Source organism: Delphinus delphis, chromosome 20 (assembly GCF_949987515.2).
Source record: "Delphinus delphis chromosome 20, mDelDel1.2, whole genome shotgun sequence".
NCBI lineage: Eukaryota > Metazoa > Chordata > Mammalia > Artiodactyla > Delphinidae > Delphinus > Delphinus delphis.
In genome coordinates, this window is record NC_082702.1 from 1,052,849 (window position 1) to 1,079,624 (window position 26,776).

Here is a 26,776-nt window from a genome sequence, read left to right on the forward strand (position 1 = left end):
TTAGTTCCAGATGTACAGCATAGTGATTCAGGGGGACTTCTGTTATTGTAAGAAACATAGTGACCTGGTCCACAGAAACTTCAATGGTGCAATGGAATATTCTTGAAAATGTATCAGAATCACCCGGAAGATTATTAAAACACAGATTCTAGAGACTGACCCACAAAATGTCTGCTTCACTAGGTTGGGTTTTGAAATGAAAATGAGCGTTTCATGGTGAAGGTCCAGGGATCAGACTTGAAAACCAGGGCTCGTTGAAAAATTACGCTTCCTGGTTCCAGGACTGAATCCACCAGAGAAGAAGTCTGCAGACGCCCAGAGGCGGAGCCAAGTTTTCTCACACATCCCCTGAGTGTCTTTGCAGTGAGAAAGTCCGGCTAATGGCCAACTTGGCTAAAGTCCTAGCCAGGCCCTCCACTGCCAAGGAGCCCTGTAAGGCTCCACCCACCAAAGCTATCTAGCCACGTGCTTATTCTGGCTAGAATTTATTCCCAAAATTCCCATATAGTTCTTCCTCATCTCCTTCACGTTTTTGCTCAGTGATTACTCAGCTCTGTAATCTGCATACCACACTCTACCTCTAAGTACATTTACCTTATATTCTTTCCATTATGCCTCCTACACTGAACATACTATATGACTTAACATTTCTGCTTTCATGATTCCTGTGTCCTCCTGAATATAATATAACCCCTAGAAGGGCAGGAGTCTTTGTCGCTTTTGTATCCCAATGTCTCCCACGCATCTACAATAAGTTCTTGAAGCCAAATATTTACTCATTGATCATTTGCCAGAACAGTGACTAAACAAGACACTTTGGCTTCAGCTTCCCTGTGTATTTTTGCAATTCCATGTACTCTCAATGTCCCCTTTAACTTTTCCTGAATGCTCATATTGCATAATGACTTCAAGCATGAAGAGGAATCACATTTTGGAGACAGTGTTCAGAGAGATTGTTCTAGTCACATGTTCAGCTTAATTGTACCTCTTCTCAGACATCACTGCTAAAACTTCTCTAAGATTTTCACCTTTTTACCATACACTGATACTTTCTCTGAGACGTTTCTGACACAATCTCTGAATCACTACATAGTCATTAATAGCTTTCTATAATTTGAATTTTATAACTTTTTCCCAGATAATATCAATTCCTCATGCAGAACAGTCTCTGTAATCACAGGGGAAATGATAACCACTTCCCAACAATGATATGAGATCATGGTTTAAGTTACCCCGTTCATTTTGGGGTTCAGAACATCTTTTTCATACATGCTCTACCTGTGAACACCGCACCCATTGTCCCATATCAATACAACATATCTTTCATTGTTCTATTTTTGAGATTGATGTCAGATTCCCGAAAAGAAGTTAACTATCAAGCTATCCAAAAATTTACTAAATGGATAAAAATATTGCTTACTAAATTGGGCACAATAATTTACTATGCTGTTAGAAGTATTTTCTGAAGTGACTACGGAGATCCACCTGTGTACTCCTGCTTTGAGTAGCCCAGCATCCCTCTACTGTCTTTCCTGTCATGGACCATCTGGAGTGTTTTTTCTCTTCTCCTTGACCAAACATACAGAGACTGTTAAAACTGAGTCTAACACTTCATAGTGTATAGATTTAATTCCAACATGGTAATGTTTATTTTTCATTATTAATTTATTTTTATTGAAGTATAGTTGTTTTAAAATATTAGTTAGTTCCAGGTGTACAACATAGTGATTCAATATTTTTATAGGGACTTCCCTGGGGCGCAGTGGTTAAGAATCCGCCTGCCACTGCAGGGGACGTGGATTCAAGACCTGGTCCGGGAAGATCCCACATGCCGTGGAGCAACTAAGCTCGGGTGCAACAACTACTGAGCCTGCACGTTAGAGCCCGCGAGCCACAACTAATGAAGCCCGTGCGCCTAGAACCCGTGCTCTGAAATAAGAGAAGCCACTGCAATGAGAAGTCGGCGCACCGCAGTGAAGAGTAGTCCCCACTCTCCGCAACTAGAGAAAACCTTCACGCAGCAACAAAGACCCAATGCAGCCAAATATAAATAATTAAAATTAAAAATATATATATATTTATAGATTATACTCCATTTAAAGTTATTAAAAACAGTGGCTATACTTCCCTGTGCTATACAATGTATCCTTGTTGCTTATCTATTTTATACATAGTGAAACTGAGAAGGACCCTGTTGGGCCTTCCCTGGGACAGACACCCCCAATCCCCATGTCTCCTGACTTTCCCCCCACCCCTCCTCCAGTCTTGCTGCACAGCTTGTGGGATCTTAGTTCCCCCGACCAAGGATTGGACCTGGGTCCTCAGCAGTGAGAGCGTGGAGTCCTAATCCCTTGACTGCCAAGGAATTCCCGACCTGACTCTTGTTAATAGAAAAGTTTTAGCCTCCTAGGCCTTTCCCGAATTCCAAAAAGCAAAATCAGAGAAGTGAGAAAATGCAGAAACAAAGGAAAGCAGTCAAGCAAGACAAAATAATAATAGTTTAGCCATAAAACAAAGCCAAGGACCTTTAGTTCCTCCTCAAGGACTATAGATAATATCTTGAGCCATATCCTTGAATTGTTTTGCAGAAACTAAAACCACCACCAGGTGGAAGAAGTTAACTGCGTGCTGACAACCAGCACATAAACTCCAGACCAGTTGGAGCCAGAAAACTGATAACTGAGATTCCGAAAATATCACCATTACCTCATCATCAACCAGAGAATTGTGCACAAGCTGATCACACATCCTGCCACCCTCCCTCCTCACACTGTCTTTAAAAACCCTTCTTTGAAAGACATCGGGGAGTTCAGGTCTTTTGAGCATGAGCTGCCTGTTCTCCTTGCTGGTGCCTGCAATAAGCCCTGTACTTTCCTTCACCACAACCGAGTGTCAATGGATTGGCTTTGCTATGCATCAGGTGAACAGCCCAAATTTGGTTTGGTAGCAATAGCAGTTTGTGTCTCTTAATCCCATACCCCTATTTTGCCCATCCCCCATGAAATGTTTATTAGCTTCTGCTACCAGTGGACACATTTTGTGTCTGAATGACTAGGAATGATATGTGCATTTGGATCTCTGTCCTGTGGGAGTTTCTGTAACAATATGTTTAGTCTCAGGGAGCATGATGAAGTTCACAGGGTCTGAACTAATACATCAACCTTGGCTGAACGTCTGCAGGCAACACAACATCCCCCAGAAACCCTGAGATCTACCCCTTAAGAATGGACAAGTCCTTGGGTCTTCCCTGGTGGTACAGTGGTTAAGAATCCACCTGCCAATGCAGGGACCATGGGATCGATCCCTGGTCTGGGAAGATCCCACATGCTGCGGAGCTACTAAGCCCATGCACCACAACTATTGAACCTGCACTCTAGAGCCCGTGCTCGGCAGCAAAAGAAGCCACCGCAATGAGAAGCCCGCGCACCCAAAGGAAGACCCAAAGCAGCCAAAAATAAAAATAAATAAAAAATTTATTTTTTTTTTAAAAAAGGACAAGCGCCTTCTAAGTCCTTTGGTCCGCTGACTCCATTTCCCAGAGCCCCTCAGGGGTCTAAGATTGCCAGTAGTCCACGCGCGGGTTACCCCAAGTGTGTGAACTACAGTACCCAGAAAGCTCTGCGTCGACCAGCCGCCTTGTTGAGCCAATGAAGGCTCAGAACAGAGGCGTTTCCGTAAGGGTTGCCTAGCGTGGGCCGGGACTTCCGGCGTCCTCCTCCGGGCGGTCATTTTGGCTGCTCGGGTGTGTTCATACGGACAGAAGTTCTGGAGCGTTTAGTGGAGCTGACGGGACAGGACCGAGAAAGCGACGGGGCAGTCGTTGTTCCCGCTGCACAAAGGCGAGTCTGAGGCTCGGCCGCGGCGCCGCCCGAGATGATCCGCACCAGGGCCGGTTTAAGAACCGCCGGCCCGCTCCTGGCCCCGCTCCGCCCACAGGCCTGGATGGCTGCGGCCGCTCGGAGGGACCCGCCTCAGGTAAACGCTCGTCCTCGGGCCCTCACCCCACCAGACACTAAAGCCCCAAATGCTCTCGTCCCTGCAGCCCAGGCCCCGGTGTCCAGGACGGTGAGGCGCTAGTATATGGACTACTGTTTCTGACAGTGGTCAACACCTCAGCTTTCCTGTTTAATTTTACTATCAGGGGTGTGATTAGTTATGGGAGAGGGTTACAGGCACAGGAACCGGCATGTACAAAGGCTTGGAGTTGCGATTGAGCCGTGAGGATTCGGAAAACCTGGGCTCCGTTGTGCCTGGTGAGGAACAAAGTTTGAGGCGGAGTCGCGCCTGGAATAGCAGGCTGAGGCCTCTGCCTATATTCTCAGAACTCTGAGCGCTGCGGAAAATTTTAAACCAAGGGGGTTACAGACTACATTAGGATTTTAAAAGTTTCCCAAAGGCTGTTCAACGGAGGAACAGACTGAAGGAGGAGGATGAAGTATTAGGGCACCAGGAGGTTGGATCTTCGTTCAAGCACACAGAGCTAGTAAGGTGAGACACTGAGGCACGGAGGTTAGGTATCCAGCCCTAGTTCACCAGGCTCAAGGGCCAGGCGTGGGCACACAGGGGCCTGAACCCACTGAAACCTGACATGGTTATATTCATTCATCTGTAATCTGTCTCTTAAAACATGGCTGTAGAAGCGCTTATGGGACCTATACCGGTACGTGTAGAGTGTCCCAGTCCCTTACTGATCCCTACCCCCACCCATATATTCTCTGTATTGTGGTGTCGTGGTATTCGTTAAGGACCCAAGCTCAGGATCCCGAGTCTACGAAGGATTATATGGAGGTATTAACATTTCTGACACCGAATGTAGACGGATGTGGGAAGGTTATCTCAATACCAGGATGTAAAAATATTTAGAGGTAGAGCTGAGTTGAGATCATTAAGATCTCCTTTCCATCAGGTGGGAAGAAGGAGCAGGAAGACAAGATTCAGGACTGGAATGGCTGCCTAAGAAGTTGAGTATCGGGCTTCCCTGGTGGAGCAGTGGTTGGGAATCTGCCTGCCAATGCAGGGGACATGGGTTCGAGCCCTGGTCTGGGAAGATCCCACATGCCGCGGAGCAACTAGGCCTGTGAGCCACAACTACTGAGTCTGCGCGTCTGGAGCCTGTGCTCTGCAACAGAAGAGGCCGCAACAGTGAGAGGCCCGCGCACCGCGATGAAGAGTGGCCCCCGCTCGCCGTAACTGGAGAAAGCCCTCGCACAGAAACGAAGACCCAACACAGCCAAAAACAAATTAATTAATTAATTAATTTAAAAAAAATAAAAGAAGTTGAGTATCTATTCTGGAGGTGACAGGAAGTTTGGATCAGAGGAGGGGAATGATCTTACCTAGGTTTTTTAAAAATAAATTTATTCATTTATTTATTTTTGGCTGCATTGGGTCTTCGTTGTTACGTGTGGGCTTTCTCTGGTTGTGGCGAGCGGTGGTTACTCTTCATTGTGGTGTGCAGGCGTCTCATTGCGGTGGCTTCTCTTTGTTGCGGAGCATGGGGTCTAGGCACGTGGGCTCAGTAGTTGTGGCTCGTGGGCTCTAGAGCGCAGGCTCAGTAGTTGTGGCTCACGGGGTTTAGTTGCTCCGCAGCATGTGGGATCTTCCCGGACCAGGGCTCGAACCCATGTCCCCTGCATTGGCAGGAGGATTCTTAACCACTGCGCCACCAGGGAATTTCCTTACCTAGGTCTTAACAGGCTGCATATGGCTGCATAGTGGAGAACAGATTGTGAGACTGAGGGAAGAGGAAGGAAAACCAGGGTGGAGGCTATTATATTAGGCCACTTGAGGGTTCATGGAACAGAGTGGTAGCTTAGAAGTGGCTGGATTCTGAATGTGTTTTTATTAAGGATTAACTAGATTTCTTAATGTGGAAGGAAAGTGTCTTGTTCTGCTTGGGTTGCTATAACAAAATACCGTAAGCTAGATGACATATAAACACCAGGAGTTTATTTCACACAGTTTTGGAGGCTAGAAGTCCAAGATCAGGATGCCTGCATGGTCAGGTTCAGATGAGGGCCTGCTTCCTGGTTCATAGACACCATCTTCTCACTGTGTCCTTACATGGTGGAGAACAGAGAGAGGAGCAAGCTCTCTCGTGACATTTATAAGGGTGCTAATTCCATTCACGTGGGGCCTGCCTTCATGACCTCATCTAATCCTAATTTCCTCCCAAAGGCTCCGGCTCCTAATACCATGAGATTGGGAGGTTTTGTGTCAACTATGAATTTTGGGGGGACATAAACATTCAGTTTTATAATAGTGAGAGAGTGAAACAGAGGATTCAGAGATGAATCCAAGTGGGATTTTTTCCCTGAAGTATTATATAATTGATTTCTATTAGTTTCAGTTGTACAGCATAGTAATTAGATATTTTTGTACATTACAAAATGATGACCATGATAATTCTTGTTGCTGTCACCATTCAAAGTTATTACAATATTATTGACTATGTTCCGTACTCTGTACACTACATCCCTGTGACTTACTCATTTTGTACATGGAAGTTTGTTTTGTTGTTACCATGAGGTTTTGATATAGCAGTCTATATATATATATATATATTGTTTTAAGTTGCTGGTCTCTTAATGTCAAATGCATTTCCAATATCCTGCATTTGTACTTTCTGCTTCTCATGATTGCTGGTTTTGATATCATATTTGTGTGTGGATGATTTCCTACTATGACTATGTGTTTACCTTTACCGGTGAGCTTTCCCATTTGTAATTTTCTTGTTTCTAGTCCTGGCCTTTTCTTCTAGAGAAGTTCCTTTAGCATTTGTTGTAAAACTGTGTTTGGTGGTGCTGAATTCTCTTAGCTTTTGCTTGTCTGTAAAGCTTTTGACTTCTCCGTTGAATCTGAACGAGAGCCTTGCTGGGTAGAATATTCTTGGTTGTAGGTTTTTCCCTTTTCTGGCTTGCAGAGTTTCTGCTGGAAAATCAGCTGATAACCTTATGTGGATTCCCTTGTATGTTATTTGTTGCTTTTCCCTTGTTGCTTTTTATTTATTTGGCTGCAGCTTGCAGGATCTTAGTTCCCCAACCAGGGATTGAACCTGGGCCACAACCATGAAAGAGCTGAGTCCTAACCATTGGACCACCAGGGAATTCCCAAGTTCTGTATATTTTAGTGATGTATTTATGATTATATATGCTCTCAAAAGATGCTGAATTGTACATTAGAAAGAGTACATTTTGCAGTATGTACTACAGAAAATTAAGACAAAGGTCAGAGAGTTATTATTATTATTATTATTTTAAATAGGGTTGTCATGAAAGGACTGTAATGAAGACATTAGGCCGGTAACTTGAAAGGATTGTGCAGCAAGCCATGTGGCTATTTGAGAACAAAGAAATTCAGGCAAAGAGATCTGAAATTATAAATCTCTCTGGTGTTTGCTTAGGTAACATCAAAGTAGTCCCATTTGGTTTTGTTAAAAAACAGAATTCAGCCAAGTAAATTTTAAAGATCTTATTGGCTTAATTCAGTAATTCATGAATTGGGCAGCATCCCATCTAACGAATAGAAAGGAACTCTGAAGAGCTATGAGAAAGTTATACTATAAAAGAGCTTATTGTTTGTGGTAAGGTTACCTTTCTTTAGGCGACAGCAGGCAGGGGTCTATCAGGCAGATTACCTCACTAGTGCTGACCAGGTTAATTCCAGATTGACTGATTTAAGATTCGGTTTCTAGGGGAGGCTGAAACTGTAAGTTAGGTGTTAAGTCTTGGTTTGGTGAGTGAAGTTCAGTTCAAGTGACTCCATTTTGGACCAGTTTTCTCTTTTTTAAAACAATTTAAAATTTTTTTATTTTCATTTTATTTTTAATATTTATTTGGTTGTGCTGGGTCTTAGTCATGGCAGGCAGCCTCCTTAGTTGTGGCTCACCAGCTCCTTAATTGCGGTATGTGGGCTCCTTAGTTGTGGCAGGCAGGCTCCCTAGTTGCAACTCAGGGGCTCCTTAGTTGCAGCCATGGGCTTCTTAGCTGCAGCATGTGAGCTCCTTAGTTGTGGCATGCAAACTCTTAGTTGCAGCATGCATGTGGGACCTAGTTCCCTGACCAGGGATCGAACCCAGACCCCCTGCATTGGGAGCATGTAGTCTTAACCACTGTGCCACCAGGGAAGTCTCTTTAATTTTTATTTTATATTGGGGTATAGTTGATTAACAATGTTGTGTTAATTTCAGGTGTACAGCAAAGTGGCTGAGTTATACATACACATGTATCCATTCTTTTTCAGATTCTTTTCCCATATAGATTATTATAGAATATTGAGTAGAGTTCCCTGTGCTATATAATAGGTCCTTGTTGGTTATTTATTTTAAATATAGTAGTGTGTATATGTTAATCCCAAACTCCTAATTTATCCCTCTCCCCCCGCCCCCACCTTTCCCCTTTGGTAACCGTAAGTTTGTTTTCAAAGTCTGTTTCTGTTTTGTAAATAAGTTCATTTGTATCATCTTTTTAGATTCCACATTTCAGTGATATCATATGATATTTGTCTTTCTCTGTCTGACTTCACTTAGTATGATAATCTCTGGGTCCATCCATGTTGCTGTAAATGGCATTATTTTGTTCTTTTTTTATGGCTGAGTAATATTCCATTATATATTTACCACATTTTCTGTATCCATTCCTCTGTTGTGGACATTTAGGTTGCTTCCATATCTTGGCTATTGTAAACAGTGCTGCAGTGGACATTGGGGTGCATGCATACATGTATCTTTTCTTCCTTCCTCCCTCCCTCCCTCCCTCCCTTCCTTCCTTTCTTCCTGCCTTCCTTGGCTTTCGTGATCTCACTTCCCCCACCAGGAATTGAACCCTTGCCACAGCAGGAATCCTAACAACTAGGCCGCCAGGGAACTCCCCTGCATGTATCTTCTCGAAATATGGTTTTCTCCAGATATATGTCCAGGAGTGGGTTTTTAAACAATTTTAAGGAGAATACGTTTCGTGAAACAGAAGTAGTCTTCTCAAATTTACAATATTTTGATTTGACATCCATAATGCTAGGGCTTTGGGAGATCTTTCTTTTTTCTTTATACACAACCACACTTCAATTTTAGATGGATGCAGTATCATCTCCATGGTATATCATAAGCTGTTTGCAGCAGATGTCATAATTCCTATTTATATTTCTAACTGAAACTCTCCTTATACCACAACCACCAATTAGGGGAGTAGAATTGCATCCTACCCCAGTGACTGTTGGCACAGTTTCACTTACTGCCTGGAGCATATGCTGGCTTAAAGAGAGAAGACTTTCAGAATCACCATCTCAGGTCTCAGACACATTCTCTGCTCTTTAGAGATGTCAGGTCCTGGGTTCGACCATCACTGTTCTAAGATTTCAGTGTTCCCATTGACTAAAAAGACTCCATATGGAGATTTCCTTTTTAGCCTTACCACCTTCACTTAGTTGGAGAACATTTGGAAAATCTAGGACATCTTCCCCTGAACTGTCTTAATAATTATAAATATTTCAGTACTTTCAGGGAAAGAGCTCAGTCATTATAGATCTGTCATTTAAAACTTCCCAAACCCTGCTCACAGATTTCACTTGAACTCCTGTGCACATATGTTGTCCCCTGGACCAGCAGCATTTTCCCATCTCCTGTTATTTTCCTCTCCAGATTGCAGTTCTTGGCTCAACATGTTTATTAAACTTTTGGCAAGACCAGTACATCTTAATTGTTAGTTCATTAAGTTCCCCAGTATTACTCCCCTCTATCTTGATATTCTGCCCCTGCCCCCCTCAGAAAGAAAAAAGAAATCACCATTTGAAAACACTTTCTGCCTCCTAACCTAAAACAAATCATTTAACTCTAATGCCAGCTAGGGACCATGCCCCCATGTCTTAACTTTTCTGTGGACTTGTTCTTTATCAAATCTCATGACTGGTGACCTGTTTATTACTGCTCTCTCTCTCAGTCTCTTTTTAAACTAACATTATAAACACTTATACCTTTTAAAAAATAGTTTTTTCTGGGACTTCACTGGTGGCACAGTGGTTAAGACTCTGCTCCCAGTGCAGGGGCCCAGGTTCAATCCCTGGCCAGGGAGCTAGATCCCATAGATTTGCTCAGCTAATGCAATGCTCAGATTCTAACTTTTAAAAAAAAGTTGAGTAAAAGCAGAAAATTAAACCTCAAAATAAAATTTCAGAATTAACATTGAGCAATTAATTCTTAATAATGGAAGTGAAATAATTCACCCACATGCATGCCGCAACTAAGAGTTCACATGTCACAACTGGGGAGCCTGGCTGCTGCAACTAAGACCCAGCACAACCAAATGAATGAATGAATGAATAATTTAAAAAAATAAAAACCTTTTTTTCTCTCTTAGTGATCCAGTACATTTCCTGTTCTACTGTCTCTTTCACCTTTTACAACTGAACTTTTAAAGAGCATTTTTTTTCTCTCTTCCGATTACCTCAGCTATGTAACTGTACTCACTCAGGTCTGGTTTATTAGCCTCACAGCTGCATCGTCATTAACAAACTCCTACGTCCAATGGTAACTTCTAAGATTTTGTTTAAATGTCCTCTCAGAAGCTTTTGCCACAATTGACATTTTTATTCTTAATTTGAATTTGTTGGGTCCTCTTTTTCTCCCATCCCTGTAATATGGGACTGCTCAAGAGCTCAGTCATGTCTAAATTCTCAATCTTCACTCACATTCTATTGTGATTTCATACAGTGTCATGACTGTAAATAGCACTATAAGCCCCAAACTTGCAAGTGTACATGTCCATAACATACTTTACTTTGAAACTCCACAGTTATCTGTATAATAGACCTTTTCTTGGAATTCTAGTAGACATCACGAACTCAACATGTTAAAAAAAAATTTATCCTGAGCTTTTTTCCAATCCTTCCTGGTCATAGCTTTCCCTATCTCAGTTGGTGCCAATTCCGTTCTTCCATTTGCTGAGGCAGGCCAAAAATCTAGATATTATCCTTGATGCATTCTTTTTCTGACACTCCACATGCAGTCATAAGAAATCCTATTGGCTCTGCTCTCAAAATTTATCCAGAGTTTGACTACTTTCCATAACCACTTCTGCTAGCAGCCTGGTCAGAGCTAACATCTTTTCTTACCTGGATTTCTTCAATAGTAGTCTCTATGCTCCCACCCTTATTCTTCTGCAGTCTTTTCTCAGCTTACCAGACAACATGGCCTTTCAGCGAATGAGATAGAAAATGTCAGTCTTTTGGTCAAAATTCTGTAATGACTACCATTTTCCTAATAGAAAATTCAAAATCCTTACCAGGACCCTTTGGAGCTTCATGTTCCTTTCTGACCTCTCTCTCTGTTTTGTTTGTTTATTTGTTTTTGTTGTTCTTGTTGTTTTGGCTGCACCGCACTGCTTGTGGGATCTCAGTTCTCTGACCAGGGATTGAACCCAGGCCCCCTGAAGTGGAAGTGTGGAGTCCTACCCACTGAACAACCAGGGATTTCCCACTGACCTCATCTCTTAAACTTTCTGCCTCACTCAACTGGTTTCATGTACATGGGCACCTGAGTTTTCCTGGGACATGACATGACCCTGGCTGTTTCTTTTGCTTGGATCATATGCCCAAAATATTCACATGGATTATTCCTTCACCTCTTCAAGTGTTGTCTGAAATATCCAACTGTCAATGAGATCTTCCCTTACTAACATTTAATATTGCATCTCTTCCACTAATTGGGCTCCTTTTTTCTCCTAAGGTACCTTTATCTTATTACATATTGTATATTTTATTTTTTTAAAGTACTTTTTAAAAAATATATTTTATTTAATTTAGTTTGGCTGTGCTGGGTCTTAGTTGCAGCATACAGGATCTTTGTTGAGGCATGCAGACTTCTTAGTTGTGGCATGCAGACTCTTAGTTGCACGTGCAGGCAGGATCTAGTTCCCCGACCAGGGATCAAACCCAAGCCCCCTGCATTGGGAACATGGAGTCTTACCCACTGCACCACCATGGAAGTCCCTGTTTATTTTAATTATTATCAAATGTCCACCTTTCTTAGCTATCTTGGTTCTCTAATTATGAGTCTAATTTCCTGACATAGCTCACCTACTGAGAATAATGTGACATAATTTAGGTGCTTAACACATATTTATTGAGACAGCGAATATGGGTTTGACCCCCTCTTCATATTCATTTCTAAGACTCTGGCAGTTTTTACTTAAGTGGTTTTTTCTTTTCCTCTCCCTTCCAGGCTATAATTTTGCAAGGTTTTCCAAAATGAAAACTGAATAATATTTAGTGGAAAAACTCCTCAGATTGGCCTTAAACAGAGCCAGACCTTTTGCACAGATTCCTTCTCTCACTACTCAGACCTCACCTGTCATTTTCACCTGATCTTTTCAGGCATGTCATATTTGGTGGTACCCAGCATTATGTCTTATTTCAGAACAATTTGCACATGCTTCTAATATTTAACCATGATAATACTTTTTGAAAACCTGTAATTTTGGAAGGAACAAAAGTTGTACATGAGGTGCCATACTGCATATTTATCCATGAATGTTATCAGATATTGAGACAGTTTTGGTATATTGGAAGTCCGTAAGCTTCTCCTAATAATAGATATATATTTGCCTGCAAGGTGTTTTAATTGAAACTCTATTAAAAGTTGTTATTTTTGATGTCTGAATTTTTTTAAAAAATTATTTTATATTAGAATATAGTTGATTAACAATGTTGTGTTAGTTTCAGGTATACAGCAAAGTGATTCAGTTATACATATATATGTATCTATTCTTTTTCAAATTCTTTTCCCATTTAGGTTGTTACAGAATATTGAGCAGAGTTCTCTGTGCTATATAGTAGATCCGTGTTGGTTATCTATTTTAAATATAGTAGTGTGTATATGTCAATCCCAAACACCCAGTTTATCACCACCACCACCACCACCCTGGCCATCTTTCCCCTTTAGTAACCATAAGTTAGTTTTCTTAATAGGTGAGTCTGTTTTCTATTTTGTAAGTAAGTTCATTTGTATCTTTTTTTTTTATTAGATTCTGCATATGAGTGATATCCTATGATATTTGTCTTTCTCTCTCTGACTAACTTCACTTAGTATGGTAATCTCCAGGTCCATCTGCGTTCTGAAATGGCATTGTTTCATTCTTTTTAATGGCTGAGTAGTATTCTATTGTATATATGTACCACATCTTCTTTATCCATTCTTCTATCAATGGGCATTTAGGTTGCTTCCATGTCTTGGCTGTTGTAAACAGTGCTGCAATGAACATTGGGGTGCATGTATCCTTTCAAACCATGCTTTGCTTCAAATATATGCCCAGGAGTGGAATTGCTGGATCATATGATAACTCTATTTTTAGTTTTTTAAGGAACCTCCATACTGTTCTCCATAGTGGCTGTACCATTCTATTGGGTTGGCCAAAAATTTCATTCCGGTTTTACAGAAAAACCCTAAAGAACTTTTTGGCCAACTCAATACATTCCCACCAACAGTGTAGGAGGGTTCAATAACAGTCTGAGTTTGATGACCTGGTGGTAATAGAAGTGAAAACTTGGTGAGAACTGTGAAATAACCCACAGAGTTGGGTCTTCTCTTCCCTACTTTACACCTCTGCCAGCATGGCTGACTAAGGTCAGCCTCTCCTGAGGTTGAAGGGATTCAGTATTTTTAATTTTGCTAAGGAAAAATGATGAGAAAGAATAATATTATTATAATCCAATGTGATATTATCTGAACATGAGAGGTTTTGAGATATGTTATACTCCAGAATAAACGGATAACAGAGCAAATGGAAAACAGACTCAACATGACTAATTATTAATATAAAAAATTTTTAAATTATAGTACAGAATATTAAAAAATTCTAGAAAAGTGAGGAGGGTAATAGGAAAAAAACCCACAAGAACTAATCAAACAGCTACAAATGGACTGACTCACAGCTGAAATCATTTCGTCTATAATCCTGCTCCATCTCCCTCCAGCAACTGTTTATGCTAAGACAAACTCCAGAAGTCGTATCACTACATCCCTAAATACTTAAGTAAGGGAATTCCCTGGCAGTCCAATGGTTAGGACCCCACACTTTCTCTGCGGAGGGTGTGGGTTCAATCCCTGGTCAGGGAGCTAAGATCCTGTAAAACATGTGGTGTGGCCCCCCAAAAAAGAAAAAAAAAACCCTTAAGTACATGTATCTAATAGACAAGGACTTTTTTTAACTTAATTGTAGTATTTTATCATATGTAACTATAAACAATAATTCTTCCATATTATCCAGTACCAAACAGTATTCAAATATTCCTGAATGTTTATATTTTGACAGGTTCGTTTAAAGAAACATGAAATCATTTCTTATTATATTTTCTATCTCTTGATTTTATAATCTTCTATGGATAACTCCCTTTTTAAAATTATTTATTTATTTATTTTTGGCTGCGTTGGGTCTTCGTTGCTGTGTGCAGGCTTTCTTTTTAGTTGACGCAAGCAGGGGATATTCTTTGCTGCTCTGTGCAGGCCTCTCATTAAGGTGGCTTCTCTTGTTGCAGAGCACAGGCTCTAGGTGCGTGGGCTTCAGTAGTTGTGACACATGGGCTCAGTAGTTGTGGTTCGTGGGCTCTAGATCGCAGGCTCAGTAGTTGTGGCACACGGGCTTAGTTGCTCCACGGCATGTGGGACCTTCCCAGACCAGGGCTCGAACCCACGTCCCCTGAATTGGCAGGCGGATTCTTAACCACTGCACTACCAGGGAAGCCCAATAACTCCCTTTTATACATTAATTATTTTTGTTTGAAAGAGATCATAATCCATGTAGAATTTTCTGATACTCTGATTTGGCTTACTGTATTCTCATGATGTCTTTTAATGTGACCTCTCATGCTTAATATTTCCTGCAAAAAGGTAGTTATTTTAGAGATGAGATCAGATTCAGAATTATTCATTTTTCTCTTTTGTAGGATTATGATCAATGTAGTCAGTGTGTCAACTGCACCTGAGTCACTCTGTAATCTAAGAGCTTTAGCAGCCATTGATAATTATTGCCTGTACCATCAATGTAGGTCATGGTTCTACCCTCCCTTTTCCTGTATTAGGTGGAACATGTTTTTTACAGACAAGAAAGGTATTGGAGGAGAAGTGCAGATAGAAAAAAAAAATGCAAAAATATCTGGATTCGGGCTTCCCTGGTGGCGCAGTGGTTGAGAGTCCGCCTGCCAATGCAGGGGACACGGGTTCATGCCCTGGTCCGGGAAGATCCCACATGTCGCGGAGCGGCTAGGCCCATGAGCCATGGTCGCTGGGCCTGCGCGTCCGGAGCCTGTGCTCCGCAATGGGAGAGGCCACAACAGTGAGAGGCCCACGTACCACAAAAAAAAACAAAAAAAAAACTGGATTCTTTTTATCTCTCCTTTCTCAGTGTGATGATTTGATCCTTTGCCATTCTCCAAACTGAAGGGTTTTTTTTTTTTAGTAGTAGTAAATGTAAAGGATTTTTACAAATTTATTCTTTAATCCATTGTAGATGCAGTTGACCCTCAAACTTTGGGGGTTAGGGGTGTCAACCCCCTACACAGTCAAAAATTTGAGTGTAACTTTTGATTCCCCCAAAACGTAATTACTAATAGCCTACTCTTGACCAACACATATTGTCTATGTTATATGTATTTTATACTTAAGGGTAGAGAAAAGAAAATGCTGTTGAGAAAATCATAAGGAAAAGAAAATATATTTACAGCATTGTACTGTATTTATGGATGGCCAACAGGCATGTGAAAAGATGCTCAACATTGTTAATAATCAGAGAAATGCAAATCAAAACCACAATGAGATATCCCTTCACACCTGTCAGAATGGCTATCACCAAAAAGACCACAGGATTTCCCTGGTGGCGCAGTGGTTAAGAATCTGCCTGCCAGTGCAGGGGACACAGCTTCCAGCCCTGGTCTGGGAAGATCCCACATGCTGCAGAGCAGCTAAGCCGTGCACCACAACTACTGAGCCTGCACTCTAGAGCCTGTGAGCCACAACTATGGAGCCCATGTACCACAACTACTGAAGCCCGAGCGCCTAGAGCCTGTGCTACACAACAAAGAGAAGCCACCAATGAGAAGCCCGCACACCTCAACGAAGAGTAGCCCCAGCTCGCTGCAATTAGAGAAAGCTCATGTGCAGCAAGAAAACCCAATGCAGCCAAAAACAAAACAAACAAACAAAAAAAACCCCACAAATAACAAGGATGTGGAGAAAAGAGAACCCTCCTATGCTGTTAGCGGGAGTGTAAATTGGTGCAGCCACTGTGGAAAAGAATATGGAGGTTCCTCAAAATAACTAAAACTAGAACTACCATATGATCCAGCAATGCCACCCCTGGCTATTTATTCAAACAAACAAACAAAACCCCACTGGGCTTCCCTGGTGGCGCTAGTGGTTGAGAGCCTGCCTGCTAATGCAGGGGACACGGGTTCTAGCCCTGGTCTGGGAGGATCCCGCATGCCGCGGAGCGACTAGGCCCGTGAGCCACAAGTACTGAGCCTGCGCATCTGGAGCCTGCTCCGCAAAAAGAGAGGCCGCGATAGTGAGAGGCCCGTGCACCGCGATGAAGAGTGGCTCCCGCTTGCCACAACTAGAGAAAGCCCTCGCACAGAAACGAAGACCCAACACAGCAAAAATAAATTAATTAATTAATAAAGTGTTTCAGGTTGATGTGTTTAAAAAAAAAACCCACTAATTTGAAAAGATACATGTACCCCAGTGTTCATAGCAGCATTATTTACAGTAGCCAAGGTATAGAAGCAACCTAAGCGTCCATCAAAAATGAGTAGATAAAGAAGATGTGGGATATATAAATGTATATATCTTTGATATATGTATTATATATATTATGTGTATATATTTAATAGAATAGAATATTACTCAGCCCTAAAAAGAATGGAGTTTTGCATATGCAACAACATGAATGGACTTGGAGTGTATTATGCTTAGTGAAATAATTCAAACAGAAAGGTAAATACTGTATGATATCACTTATATGTGGAATCTAAAAAAGAAGACAAACTGGTGAAGATAACAAAAAAGAAACAGGGACTTCTCTGGTGGTTCAGTGGTTAAGAACCTGCCTTCCAATGCAGGGGACTCAAGTTTGATCCCTGGTTGGGGAACTAAGATCCCACATGCCACGGGGCAACTAAGCCCGCTCATTGCAACTACTGAGCACTTTAGCCCACGTGCCGCAACTGCTGAGGTCTCAAGCCACAACTAGGACTTGATGCAGCCAAAAATTAAATCACTAAAAATATGTTAAAAAGACTCACAGATATAGAGTACAAACTAGTGGTTACTAGCGAGGAGAGCGAAGGGGAGGGGCAAGATAGAAGTAGGGGATTTAGACGTACAAACTACTACGTATAAAATAGGCTACAAGGATATATTGTACATAAGGAATATAGGCAATATTTTATAACTGTAAATGGAGTATAACCTTTAAAAAGGGTGAATCACTATGTTGTACACCTGAAGCTTATTGTAAATCAGCTCTACCTTAATTAAAAAATAAGATAATGTGAAAAAGAAATTCATATTTATAGGTATAATAATTCATGTGTTAATAATAAAGCAGCAGTATGATTGCTTCATGATAGCCTAGCCTATACACTAATGAATGAATGATCATAACATTTTTATGGCATACAGTATTACAGTTCTATTCATACGAGTTACCTGTGATGACAGGTTGATATGCAGTTTCTCCAATTAAGAGAAAAGGAGAGAGATACTATATAATAATATAATTCTTTGAAAGCAAAGTTATAAAACAGTAAAAAACTAACACATTATTAATTTTATATTAAATATCACTCACCTTATTCCTATGTAAGGATGGGCTATCCACTTCAATACAAGTCTTTTTTTTTTTTTTTTTGGCTGCCCCACGCACCATGTGGGATCTTAGTTCCCTGACCAGGGATCGAACCCATGCCCCCTGCAGTGGAAGCGTGGAGTCCTAACCCTTGGACCGCTAGGGGATATCTCAATACAAGTCTTGAACACAGTGTTCTACATGATGAATACTTAGGCAATGATGATGATGATGCAAAAATTCTCATACAGTTCTTACCATACAGTTATTAGATTTTCACACAAAGACACACACACATACACAACAGATAAGTTTATTAACTGTAAGTCATGATGATTATTTACTGTTCACTAAGTGGAAGTGGATCATCATAAAGGTCTTCATCCTTGGTGTCTTCATGTTGAGTAGGCTGAGGAGGGGGAGGAAGAGTAGGGATCGGTCTTGCCGTCTCAGGGTGGCAGAGGTGATAGAGGTGGAGGAGGTGGAAGGGGAGGCTGGAGAGGCAGGCATGCTTGGTCGAACTTCACAGAAATACATAATTTCTGTCCAACTTCTTTACTTTTTCATTTCTTTAAAAATGTTTCTGTATGGTACCAATCCTTCTTCCACTGTCTGCCTTAGTTTCAGTGCCCGTATCATACAAGGGTCCATGTTGTAAAAGAAGTCAAAAGCAGTCTTGAATAGTCAGAACCCTTCTGCTAGATTGTCTGATGTCAATTTATTTTCAGGCCCTGATGCTTCTACATCATCTTCCTCGTCGTCTGGCACTGGTTCAGAAGCACTCGTCTCCATCAGGTCGTCTTCGTGAATTCCTCTGGTGTGGTGTTCAGTTAGCTCTTGAATTTCTCCAAGATCCACATCTTGAAACCCTTCACCTTCACACCCTTTTTTTGGTCAGATCCACAATCTCTTTCCTGGTTTCCTTGATTGGCTTTGTTTTATTTATTTATTTATTTTAACTTATTTATTTTATTTTTGGCTGTGTTGGGTCTTCATTGCTGCATGCGAGCTTTCTGTAGTTGCAGCGAGTGGGGGTTACTCTTCGTTGCGGTGCGCAGGCTTCTCATTGTGGTGGCTTCTCGTTGCAGAGCACGGGCTCTAGACACATGGGCTTCCGTTGCAGCACGTGGGCTCAGTAGTTGTGGCGCACGGACTTAGTTGCTTTGCGGCATGTGGGATCTTCCTGGACCAGGGCTCGAACCTGTGTCCCCTGCATTGGCAGGCAGATTCTTAACCACTGCGCGACCAGGGAAGCCCAATTGGCTTTGTTTTAAATCCTGTGAAGTCATCTGGACACAGTTTTCTCCAGTATGAATTTATTGTTTCAAGCTTTATGGCTTTCACAGCTCTTTCTATAGCAACAATAGCATCTTCAATGGTGTAAACCTTCCCAACTTCCATGATGATTTCTTTATCAGAATTCTCTTCCATAGCATTGATAATCTTTCCATAGAGTACTGTATGTAATGAGGCTTACAGGTTCTAGAGGCTGAATTAGAGGCATGTGTTTGGGGGCAAGTAGACCACTTTAAGGCATTTGGTGTTGAACTCATTGGCTTCTGTGTGACCAGGGGCATTGTCCAATTTAAAAGAACTCTGGGGCTTCCCTGATTATGAGGATGCAGCATGATTTATTCAGTCTCCCATTGATAGATACTACGTTGATTAATCTTTTTTATTATAAAACAATCGATACTAAATAGCTTTGTTATTACAAAAGACTTGCTCTTGTTGTTAAATTAAAACAATTTGCTATGTGAGCAAATCAATTTTCTGGTAGATTCAAATAAAATCAGTCTCTAACATACTTTCTAAATTGATGGAGTAGTTTCTACTAACATTACTTTGCATATTATCTTCATTCAGACTGGGTTGGGATCCTTGGAAATTCCTCACTCTTTATAGCTTTGTAACTCAAATTGGGGCATGGGTTGAGACCTCTGTGGGTCAGTTGGTCTTTGCTAGCAAGTTGGTTCTTTCTCTAAAGGGATCATCTACCAATGGCATGTTTTGGATTGAATGATGCTGGAAGTCAACATGTCTTCTGTTTACACAGAAAGGGGATGGAGCTTTCCCCCAGCATGACTTGCTTCCTGAGTAGTTTCTAGGCCATTAACCTTTGTCCCAGCACCTCTTTGGGGATCAAATTCTTAGCTCCATCCACTGAGTACTTTGGCTTCTCCTATTTCCTCGACTGTATCCTGAAACTCCTGGTATATATTAACATTCCTGTGAGAGTAGCGAGGAGCAGAAACAGAAGTATGGGGGCGGGGGGAAACATATGCATATCTTCCTGGGATATTTCAGATAGATTGAGAGGAGATATCGTCTGTATCTGTGATATTGATGTAATGTGTTTGAGCCTTGCGGTCTGGGCTAATGACTCTATTGTCTTTGTTCTTTACAGATACAAGCAGTAAGTCCAATACATTCTCAGCAATAGACCTTCTTCTGGACCTTCCTATGAAGCCAGAACCACATGCACCATCCTGATCCTGGTGAGCATGTTTGGCTTTTTTACTTATTCACATCTATTTTGTCCTTTTAGATGGCCCTAGTTGTAAACCCAAACTTGGCTGATGAAAACGTTTCTTCACTTGCGTCTTTGTTTCTCAACATTTTGTCCCTTTGTGCTGGTTAGCAGTGAAAACCCTGTCTCTAAGTTCTGTTTGTGTGGTGGGTAAGGCAAACACCTTTTTTCCAAATACGGCCTCTGAGCTCTAAGTTCCCTCCAGGACATTCAATCGTGTATTTAATAAATTTTTCTTTTTATGTTTATAGTCTTATAAACTATGTCAGTTATTCTGTTGGGAATTTTGCATCCACTATTGAATAATAATTGAAATAACTCATAGTAGTTGTAGGACACAAAAGAAACTGTCGAGGAAAGGGGAACCCTTCCAAGGCCGAAGAGTGGGCTCTTGTCTTACACTAGGAAGTGAATTGTCCGAGGAGACACATGTGCTGACAAAGCAAGAGACTTTATTGGGAAGTGACGCCCGGGCAGAGAGCGGCAGGGTGAGGGAGCCCAGGAAGAACTGCTCTGCCATGTGGCTCACAGTCTCAGGTTTTATGGTGACGGGGTTAGCTTCCAGATTGTCTCTGGCCAGTCATCTCGCTTGGCCCATAGTCTGACTTAGGGTCCTTCCTGGTGGCTCACACATCTCTCAGCCAAGATGGATCCAGTGAGAAGGGCTCTGGGAGGTTGGTCGACTCCTCCCTCTTTTGGCCCCTCCCCGTTAGTTTTCGGGTTAGCTTTCTGCTGCCGCACCTTGTTCCTTATCAAAACCTCCTGTTGTGAGACAGCTCAGGCAAGCAGGCCTGGCCAAGGCAGGTGGTTTTGGTCACCAGTTCCCTAACGAAACTATTGTGTAAATAGTTATTCAAAGATGTTACTCTAAAGTAACGTATGGCTTTTTCAGGTTTTGGGAGTTTGATGGTAGAAATCCCATGCTGACTTGAATTTTTTTTTTTTTTAATAACCCCAGTTCTTTGATTATTAAGGGAAGGGCTCTGAATCTGCTCCTTTATCTTTTTTTTTTTAATTGGAGTATAATTAGTTTACAATGTTGTGTTTCTGCTGTACAAGTGAGTCAGCTCTATGTATACATATATCCCCTCCCTCCCTCCCTCCTAGGTCCCGCCCATATAGGTCATCACAGAGCACCAAGCTGAGCTCCCTGTGCTATACCCTGTGCTATACCGCTGGTTCCCACAGCTATCTGTTTTACACATGGTAGTGTATTCATGTCAAACCTAATCTCTCCCAGTTCATCCCACCGTCCCCTTCCCCTTCTGTGTTCACACACCCATTGTCTATGTCTGCGTCTCTATTTGTGCCCTAGAATTATGTTCATCTGTACCATTTTTTTAGATTGCACATACATGCATTGATATACAATATTTGTTTTTCTCTTTCTGATTTCACTCTGTATGACAGACTCTAGGTCCATCCACATCTGTACAAATGACCCACTTTCATTCCTTGTTATGGCTGAGTAATATTCCATTATGTGTGTGTGTGTGTGTGTGTGTGTGTGTGTGTGTGTGTGTGTGTGTGCGCCACATCTTCTTTATCCATTCATGGATAAAGTGTCAGTGGACACTTAGATTGTTTACATGTCCTGGCTATTGTAAATAGTGCTGCAATGAACATTGGGGTACATGACTCTTTTTGAATTATGGTTTTCTCAGGGTATATGCCCAGTAGTGGGATTGCTGGGTCATATGGTAGTTGTAGTTTTAGTTGTTGTTTTTTTGTGTGTGTGGTATGCGGACCTCTCACTGTTGTGGCCTCTTCTGCTGTGGAGCACAGGCTCCAGATGTGCAGGCTCAGCGGCCATGGCTCACGGGCCCAGCCGCTCCGCGGCACGTGGGATCTTCCTGGACTGGGGCATGAACCCCTGTCCCCTGCATTGGCAGGCAGATTCTCAACCACTGTGCCACCAGGGAAGCCTGTAGTTTTAGTATTTTAAGGGACCTCCATACTCTTCTCCATATAGTGTAGGAGGGTTCTCTTTTCTCCACACCCTCTCTAGCATTTATTGTTTGTAGATTTTTTGATGATGGCCATTCTGACCACTATGAGGTGATACCTCATCGTAGTTTTGACTTGCATTTCTCTAATAATTAGTGATGTTGAGCATCTTTTCATGTATTTGTTGGTCATCTGTATGTCTTCTTTGGAGAAATGTCTATTTAGGTCTTCCACCAATTTTTTGATTGGGTTTTTTTTGATATTGAGCTGCTTGAGTTGTTTGTATATTTGGAAGATTAATCCTTTGTCAGTTGCTTCATTTGAAAATATTTTCTCCCATTCTGAGGGTTGTCTTTTTGTCTTGTTTATGGTTTCCTTTGCTGTGCAAAAGGTTTTAAGTTTTATTAGGTCCCATTTATTTTTGTTTTTATTCTCAATACTGTAGGAGGTGGGTCAAAAATTTAGGTCTTTAATCTATTTTGAGTTTATTTTTGTGTATGGTGTTGGGGAGTGTTCTAATTTCATTATTTTACATGTAGCTGTCCAGTTTTCCCAGCAACTCTTATTGAAGAAGCCATCTTTGCTCCATTGTATATTCTGGCCTCCTTTGTCATAGATTAGGTGACCATAGGTGTGTAGGTATATCTCTGAGCTTTCTATCCTGTTCCATTGATCTATATTTCTGTTTTTGTGCCAGTACCATACTGTCTTGATTACCGTAGTAGCCCTGTAGTGTAGCCTGAGGTCAGGGAGTCTGATTAATTTTTTGTTCTAATTCTGTGAAAAATGCCATTGGTAATTTGATAGGCGTTGTGTTGAATCTGTAGATTGTTTTGGCTAGTATAGTCATTTTTACAATATTGATTCTTCCAATCCAAGAACATGGTATATCTCCCCATCTGTTTGTGTCATCTTTGATTTCTTTCATCAGTGCCTTATAGTTTTCTGAGTACAGGTCTTTTACCTCCTTAGGTAGGTTTATTCCTAGGTCTTTTATTCTTTTCGTTGCAATGGTAAATGGGAGTGTTTCCAAAATTTCTATTTCTGTGCATTAATTTTGCATCCTGCTACTTTACCAAATTCATTGATTAGCTCTAGTAGTTTTCTGGTGGCATCTTTAGGATTTTCTATGTACAGTATCATGTCATCTGCAAACAGTGACAGTTTTACTTCTGCTTTTCCAATTTGTATTCCTTTTATTTCTTTTTCTTCTCTGATTTCTGTGGCTAGAACTTCCAAAACTATGTTGAATAATAGTGGCAAGAGTGGACATCCTTGTCTTTTTCCTGATCTTAGAGGAAATGCTTTCAGTTTTTCACCATTGAGAATGATGTTTGCTGTGGGTTTGTCATATATGATTGTTATTATGTTGAGGTAGGTTACCTCTATGCCCACTTTCTGGAGAGTTTTTATCATAAATGAGTTTTGAATTTTGTCAAAAGCTTTTTTTGCATCTATTGAGAAGATCATATGGTTTTTATTCTTTAATTTGTTAATATGGTGTATCACATTGATTTGTGTATATTGAAGAATCCTTGCATCTCTGGGATAAATCCCACTTGATCATGGTGTATGATCCTTTTAATGTGTTGTTGGGTTCTGTTTACTAGTATTTTGTTGACGATTTTTGCATCACTGTTCATCAGTGATATTGGTCTGTAATTTTCTTTTTTTGTGATACCTTTGTCTGGTTTTGGTATCAGGGTGATGGTGGCCTCGTAGAATGAGCTTGGGGAAGAGTTTGAAAAGGATAGGTGTTAACTCTTCTCTAAATGTTTGTTGGAATTCACCTGTGCAGCCACCTGGTCCTGGACTTTTGTTTGTTGGAAGATTTTTAATTACAGTTTCAATTTCATTACTTGTGATTAGTCTGTTTATATTTTCTAATTCTTCGTGGTTCAGTCTTGGAAAGCTGTATGTTTCCAAGAATTTGTCCATTTCTTCCAGGTTGTCCATTTTATTGGCATAGAGTTGCTTGTAGTAGTCTCTTATGATCCTTTGTATTTTTGCGGTGTCAATTGTAATTTCTCCTTTTCATTTCTTTTTAAAAATTATTTATTTATTTTTGGCACACATCCTTCTCTCTAGTTGTGACACGCTGGCTTGAGTGTGTGGCTCAGTAGTTGCAGCGTGCGGGTTTAGTTACCCCACAGCATGTGGGATCCTAGTTCCCCAACCAGGGATCGAACCAGCATCCCCTGCATTGCAAGACAGTTTCTTTATTTTAAAAAAATTACTTAATTTATTTTTTTGGCTACATTGGGTCTTTGTTGTTGTGTTCAGGCTTTTCTCTAGTTGCAGCAAACAGGGGCTACTCTTTGTTGTGGTGCTTGGGCTCTAGGCGCACAGACTTCAGTAGTTGTGGCCTGTGGGCTTAGTTGCTCCGCGGCATGTGGGATCTTCCTGGACCAGGGATCGAATCCCTGTCACCTGCATTGGCAGGCACATTCTCAACAGCTGTGCCACCAGGGAATCCCGTTTGCTCTTTAGTTCTTCTAGGTCCTTGTTAAACATTTCTTCTATTTTCTCAATTCGTGATTTTGGATCATCTTTACTATCATTATTCTGAATTCTTTTTCACGTAAGTTGCCTATTTCATCTTCATTTATTTGGTCTTGTAGGTTTTTACCTTGCTCGTTCGTCTGTGACATATATTTTTTTGTCATTTCTTTCTTTCTTTTTTTTTTGATGAGTGGGGCTGTGTTCCTGTCTTGCTGGTTGTTTGGCCTGAGGTATCCAGCACTAGAGTTTGTAGGCTGTTGAGTAGAGTCAGGTCTTGGGGAGCTCAGGTCTGACTCCTCATTCCTCCAAAGGATGTTCTTGGAAGATGTCTTTCTGCATGTGTTGATTCTTATCTGCCTCCAGCTCAAGATAATCCCTATGCCAATGTGGCATATTTTGGTTCCCTGCCTTTGTATCTGATAAATTCAGCAGAAACACTCTTTCTCATAGTAAGAGTTGCTTCTTTGCAGGGAGAGTCTTATCATCTCATCAACTGAGGATCTGAATGTTTTCTCTGTGGGGTTTATCTAATGTATTCAGTCTTCAGAGGCTCTGTGTAAGCACTTAGTGACTTACCTAGATGGTCCTTTGAATAGGGCTCTATTACGTGGAATATAAAACCTGTTGTTTCCCCAAGAAAATTATGAGCTTTGTAATGTTTTCTAAATCAAGATCCCAAAAGTTTTCCTTGGTGCAGTTATTGTATTTTTTCAAGAATTCACATATTTTGGAAATGTTTTTAGTGCTTATGAAGTCACACAATTGTTTGTGCATGCACATGCACTTGTAGGGAGTGCTTGTCCCTTGTCAATTTACATGGTATTTTTAGTTAGAACTTCTTAGCATCTTTCATACCAAATGATTTATATACATGTAGATTAGCAAGTCACTGTCACTAAATCATTCTCACAGAAAGTGGGTGTGATCTTTGGCAGCTCAATTCAAGAGTGAATACCTCAAGGGAGTTCCCTGGTGGTCCAATGGTTAGGACACTGTGCTTTCAATGCCAAAGGCGGGGGTTCCAGCCCTGGTTGGGAAACTAAGATCCCACAAGCTGCAAGCCATGGCCAAAAAAGTAAATACCTCAAAATATCCTTAAAGATTTTATATCTTCATCTATTTAAACTCATTAAGTAGATAAAATATACAGAGGAGTTTTATTGAATGCTTTAATTCAGTGTTTTATTTACTCTTTAATTCAGTGTTTTATTCACTGCTGTGAGAACTACATTGACCAGAGGACCCTGAGCCATCAAATTCACGTCAGCGTGGAGCCAATGAAGGTCCAGGACTGGGGCATTTCCATGTGTGCCATCGTATCAAGGCGGGATTTCCGGCATTCTCCTAGTGACAGTCTGTTTCCTACTCAGAGGTTCCACAGCTCTGCGTCTGGTCCGAGGTGACCAAATTAAAGAGGAGACACGACGAAGAGGAATTGTCCTTGCTGTACAGAGTCGGATCTGAAGCACTGGGTTGCTCCACCCACAGACTCCGATGGCGGCGGCTGTGCTGAGGGACACGCCTCAGGTAAACGCTCGTCCTCCAGGCCCTCACCACCCTCACTCCACCAGACACTAAAGCCCCGAGTGTGGGGCGCTTGCTCCTGTGCCCGCAGCCCAGGCCCCAGTGTCCAGGTTGGTGAGGCAGCCATGGGTGGGGACCTGGGGCCCTGTTTCTGACAGACAGTGTGATGGTGCATGGGAGAGGGTCACAGGTGGAGGAATCAGCAGGTGTATAGGTTTGGAGGTCGGAGGATTCGGGAAACCTATTTCTTTAGGGAACAGAGCATTGAGATGGAGTGGCCCCTGGATTGGCAGGCTCAGGGGGTTGTTTCTTCATTCTGAAGGCCCTGGGAACCATGGGGAATTTCAACAAAGAAGACGAAGTTTTCCAAGAGGATTTTTAAAGGAAGAACAGACTGGAGAGGTTTGATGACAGTGAAGCACAGGGAGACTGAGTCCTTGTGCAA

General features: G+C 41.5%; 1 protein-coding gene across 1 annotated transcript in view; it reads left to right on the forward strand.

The window, feature by feature from the left end:
• Nucleotides 1-3,739: 3,739 nt before the first annotated feature.
• The window catches only part of LOC132416543 (zinc finger protein 211-like), a 29,209-nt gene continuing 6,172 nt past the window's right edge, over nucleotides 3,740-26,776 (forward strand). The window contains exons 1-3 of the mRNA XM_059999936.1: nucleotides 3,740-3,975; nucleotides 20,236-20,326; nucleotides 26,010-26,334. Of these exons, the coding sequence (XP_059855919.1) occupies nucleotides 26,302-26,334 (33 nt within the window). The 5' untranslated portion in view covers nucleotides 3,740-3,975; nucleotides 20,236-20,326; nucleotides 26,010-26,301. The remainder of the gene's footprint in view (nucleotides 3,976-20,235; nucleotides 20,327-26,009; nucleotides 26,335-26,776) is intronic.